The sequence below is a fragment of the Limulus polyphemus genome, unplaced genomic scaffold (genome assembly GCF_000517525.1).
Source record: "Limulus polyphemus unplaced genomic scaffold, Limulus_polyphemus-2.1.2 Scaffold4393, whole genome shotgun sequence".
Taxonomy (NCBI): domain Eukaryota; kingdom Metazoa; phylum Arthropoda; class Merostomata; order Xiphosura; family Limulidae; genus Limulus; species Limulus polyphemus.
Window position 1 is genome coordinate 58,320 of NW_013670003.1, and position 5,484 is coordinate 63,803.

The 5,484-nt window shown below is 33.4% G+C and overlaps 1 protein-coding gene across 1 annotated transcript in view; it reads right to left on the minus strand.

The window, feature by feature from the left end:
* LOC106471076 (myophilin-like) overlaps positions 1-5,484 on the minus strand; it is a 15,392-nt gene that overhangs the window by 3,987 nt on the left and 5,921 nt on the right. Inside the window, exon 2 of the mRNA XM_013931665.2 lies at positions 1,911-2,047. Coding sequence (XP_013787119.1) covers positions 1,911-2,047 — 137 coding nt within the window. The remainder of the gene's footprint in view (positions 1-1,910; positions 2,048-5,484) is intronic.

Sequence of the window (5,484 nt, forward strand, 5' to 3'; positions counted from 1 at the left end):
CCTTATCCTGAAAGTTAATTAACCTGCAACATTAAACCTTATCCTGAAAGTTGATTAACCTGCAACATTAAACCTTATCCTGAATGTTGATTAACCACAGTTTACTACCAATCTCTGAAACTTATCCTTATACTAAATTATATACGACCGTAAAGTGTCTTTCTACTGTATTTACCATAAGATATGTGATGTTGTGATAACTATCTTGTCCTACCTAATTTGCGACTCAATGTCCTGCACTTAGTTTGCAAGTCAATGTTCTCAGGACAACAACGAATTCTTTTTCAAATGCTAGAAAATATAATTATTTAAGTAAGGATGCCTAAATCATCCAACTTAAACTTTCTTTTATATTTGTGCAGAAACGTTTTCCAAGCAAAGTTAATGTATTATTAAAGATTGGCTTTCCGGTTGATAAATTATATACGTAAATTGACTAGGTTTCTGATCTGAACATGCGAATATTAAAAACAAACTTTAAACAAACTAAAAAGCGAATACACAGAGCAGTTTTAAGAAGGTATCAGATCGTTCGTTAGTTGTTGTTTTTAAGTCAAACTTCTACATATTAGGCTGTAGCAACTATAAGTTAAGACTAGGCTGTGCCCTGCTTCCTCGTTAAATAGAGGGAGAGTCAGAAGAGCAAATACATCACTGAGATTGTAGCTTTTTTTTTGGCTTATCAGTGTGACTATTTATCGCTTTCATAGCTGTTCTAACGAGAATTGATATGGACCGAGGCTACAGTTCTTGCTGCTTATGTTTTGTTACCCAGTGGCCTATATTTTATAGTAAATGATATAGCAGATTTCATTGAAAGAATTCAACGGTTTCTTGAAAATAGTTGTTAACAAATGTATAATGTGCAGTCAACACAATTCCTTGTATCAGAGCGTAGATGCAATATGATTGTCTAGTGGGCTGTTTACAACCGTTTTTTTATTTCAATAAGGAAACTTGTATTGTGTTTGATTTTAAACAAAGGAAACTGACTGCACCGCATTGTTGGCAGAAATATTTGGGTTTCAGTGCAATAAAGCGCTCAGCTGTTGTATTTTTTTTTACATACTCTGCTTTTTTTTAACTCCAAAAACATGAATAACAATTTGTTAATTACCTTTATCACGATGCGATAAGTGAACCTAAGATACTATTTTGTTTTATAATTAAGCCTATAGTGAAGACTTAATATGGAAGCACCTAGCCTAGGCCCAAAGTTTGTCATGAAAGAAAAAACATCAATTCAGTCTTAAACCTAAATCACTTCTGAAATAAACTATTTTTCTGTTATACCTCCAAAAAAAAAAAAACATTTTTGATCAACGAAGACACTAAATTAAGAAATCAACAAATATATATTTTCTCAGTTTCGCTGTCTAGACATTTCATTTTACACTTTCAGTACATAGACTATAACAACAATATCGGGTCACTCTTTTGTCGCTAAGCAACATAACATAAAAGACACTGTTGGAACGTAACGTTACAAAAAGACAGACACTGGTTTTATGCGTACTGACATAACATTATTATTATTTTCAGATTACATACAAGAATACATTCATTTCTAACTCTGATAGTGTTTTACTAACGGACGTCAGACTACACTCTTCCCGGATGTTAAATTCAGCTGTTTGACAAAAATTTGATACATTGACATTAAACTTTAGAGCCTAATAGCGTAATACCGCCTCCAAATGACTCGGCGATAAATCTGAGAACTTATAACGCTAAAAACCGAGTTTTGATACCCGTGGTGGATACAGCACAGATAGTCCCTTGTACAGCTTTGCGTTTAGGAACAAACAGATAAGATAATATTGTAAATTCAGAAGTTAAATATTTTGAGTAAGGGAGTGGTTTGAAATTCACCATCTCTGCATAAACTGGAGCATAGGAATAAAACGTACTTGCAAAGGATTATCCCATCACACAACGTATCGTAGAAGTTCTTACTGTCTCCATCTGTACTGATATCTTCACCTGTGAGGTCTTTAATCCAGTTCAACAGTTCAGACGCGAGTTGAGGGTCATACTTGGCCTTTACCTTAGAGAAGGAATCATACGCATTAAAATTGATACACTTATCATTAATTTTACTTAAACAAATACTGTTAATAGGATACATCAATGAGAATCTTCAAACAGTAATCTAAGTTGTTATGCAGATTATATATATAACAAGAAAACTTTTTTTGTAATTTATCAATACGTTTAAGAAATCTTTAAATGTTTTTCTGTTTATTAAGAATAGAGATTTCCTTATATACCTAAAACAAAGAAAGTTTAATTAATCTTTTACAGTGAAAATCGATTTATTGTTTAATAGGAGTTTAACGTTTATGCTTAACTGCGAATTCTCGAAGTTTCGATTTTCAGTGTTTCTAGATAAAGACACAGTCTTATGCTCTTTATTTCCGGTAGTTAGAGCACTGGATTCGTAACCTGCAAGTCACGGGTTCGAATCCCATCACTGAACATTCTTGTCCATTCAGCCGTAGGAGCGTTACAATGTGACTGTCAATCCCACTATTTGTTGGTGAAGAGTACCCAAAGAGTTGGTGGTGAGTGGTGTTGACTAGCTGCCCTCCCTCTAGTCTATCACTTCTAAATTAGGGATGGCTACTACCGATAGCCCTCGTGTCTAGTATTGTGCTATACTAGAGATATGTTACTTAATGTGACATTACAGGTTTATATGTTACGACCTACCGTTGTTTCTTACCACTGTTATGTATTAGAATTTCGAATAGTGCGAAGCCGAGTTAATTGATAATTTAATATTAGTAGTTAAATTATACTTTGGATTTAGTATTTAAATATATGATGATATATAGTCAGTTTATGATATTTGCCAACAAGATTGATACACACCGTTTTTGTTTCTAACACAAATAAGTTTGAATATACACACAACAGTACAATTTAGAATAACAATTATTATAAATAGTTACTACAAACAATGATTTATAAACAAAAGTTTCACAAACTTACAAACAATATAAAGTCTACTTTCTAGTCCGTAACTTCCTTGATATCTTATCGAGGGTTTACGATGAGCGAGTTAATTGCGAGTTGATGTAGGTACAATACGCTTCATCGGGAGCTAGCTAGCTTTGCTCTTCGTTATTCACCAGCCAACGCACGACGAGTTTTCCACGATGAAGTTATATAATGTTCGATGAGAATCCACTGCAGTTAAATGATTTGTAATGTTCGAACTTTGTAAATATTCCTGGTCAGATAGCTTAAGTTTTCCGATTGATAAGCGTTATAACAATCACAGTTATAGCTTTCGAAGTTTTAAAGCACATCGATTATAGCGAACTAATAATAGACACTCTTCTTGGCGCGTCGCTTTAGTTATATTTATAGGGGTGGGAAGGTTTTCTAGAAAATTCAGTCTTACGTAACAGTACTGGTTAAAGCGTTTACTTATATAGATATATTATTGATTCTTACTCTCGAGAATCTTCTACAACTTTGGATAATAGGCGGGAGCTTCGCAATACCTATCTAACAGTATAAGCTATGTATGTTTCTAAATATAAACTTAATCTAAACAACATTCATATTAAAATAAATATGAGGTTGAGACAACAGTAAACTGGTTTCAACTCAGTGTTCTAACACACAGGTTGGGTTCTTAGCAGGTTTTATTTCTTTGAACATCTTGTAAGGATAGCAGGAGAATCTGTGGTTGAGATAACAGTAAACTAGTTTCAACTCAGTGTTCTAACATACAGGTTGGGTTCTTATCAGGTTTTATTTCTTTGAACATCTTGTAAGGATAGCAGGAGAATCTGTGGTTGAGATAACAGTAGACTGGTTTTAAATCAATGTTCTAACATTCAGGTTTTTAATTCGGGACGATTTGTTTTTGTAGTTGAAAAAGAATTAGCTATTCTTCAAGTTATGTTATAATTATATATGTAAATACACATACACATTCTAATACTTAAAGAACTGATAATCCCCACAGTTTAATATTCTTGATGAAGAGAACAATATCATATCATATCATATCATTTGATACAGCTACATACAGACTCACAGTTTATGTAAGTACAGTTATCAAACTACACATGTTAGTCAGTATGACTTCGGTCTCTACTCTAATTAATACAGGCTGTTTCTAGAAGTCATCTCTTTAGTCACTGAAGACGACTGAAAACAATGTTAGGTTCGTAAAGACTTCAAGAAACTTACTGAATATTGTTCCAAGGTTACGAAAAAGTGACAGGTATTAATAAAGTCCAGCCTATTCAGTATAACTTGTTCGTTATTAACAGGTCCACGTCTCTTCCACAGTAAACGCTTCGATTTCAAAAATCTGTACGAAAGGTTGTTTCATTGGTGAGGCCGTTCTTATTAATTGGAGAGCAGGATATTTTACTACTCTAATAACTCAGTTTCAAATTCACGAATCTGGATTCCGTGACAACGGTTTCAAAAGGTATTGGTTTTATACCAATACAGATAAGTAGAAAATGAACATAAACAAAATAATCATATGAGTGAAAGTAAAGATAAATAGGCTAAGCACAATACATCTGCATTATCTAGTGCCGACGAGGCCTTTCGTTCAATAGCAAGGCTCTTCAGGGCGACGGGGATACGACAGACATAATAACAGTATTTTTATGAACAGCAATTATTATGGTGTGTGAAATATATAATATGTAAATTACGTGAATTTTAATTAATATTATTTTTTGTTTGTTATTAAACACGAACCTACACAATGGGCTATCTGTGCTCTGCCCACAGCATATACCGAAACCTATTTTTTAGTATTATAAGCCCTCAACGTTACCGCTGAGCCACCGGAAGGCCATACACATATATTGTTTTACGTCATTTACAAATCAAATTTTTAGGCTTAGGACAAAACACACAATATTATTTATTTATTCTATTTCGAACATCTAGTATTTATTTGTCATTATTTTGTTGGAAGAGGCCAAGAGAAATTTGGGAGATGTTTTGGTCCCTACCCCCTTTCCTATGGCTACGAGTCTCATGTTACAATTTATAGACATTAAACGATTATTGACAGTAAATATTTACTGGAAAGTAAAGATAGGTTTGTGACAAAGTCTGTGTTCCTGGAAATCAGTTCTCAGAAATTCCTTATTTATCTCCGAGATGCAATTTCTCGAAGCTTTCTCAGTTATTTATTTTATACTTTGTTGATAACAGTTTTGTTCTGAAGTTAAAGAAAACACCGAATGATTGTTACAACAAACCTGAACTCTAACAACTATAGTTTCACATATCGACCTATTAGATCTGACATTACAGAGTGGACATGGTTATACGAAACCTGAACTCTAACAACTATAGTTTCACATATCGACCTATTATATCTGACATTACAGAGTGGACATAGTTATACGAAACCTGAACTCTAACAAGTATAGTTTCACATATCGACCTATTATATCTGACATTACAGAGTGGACATAGTTATACGAAACCTGA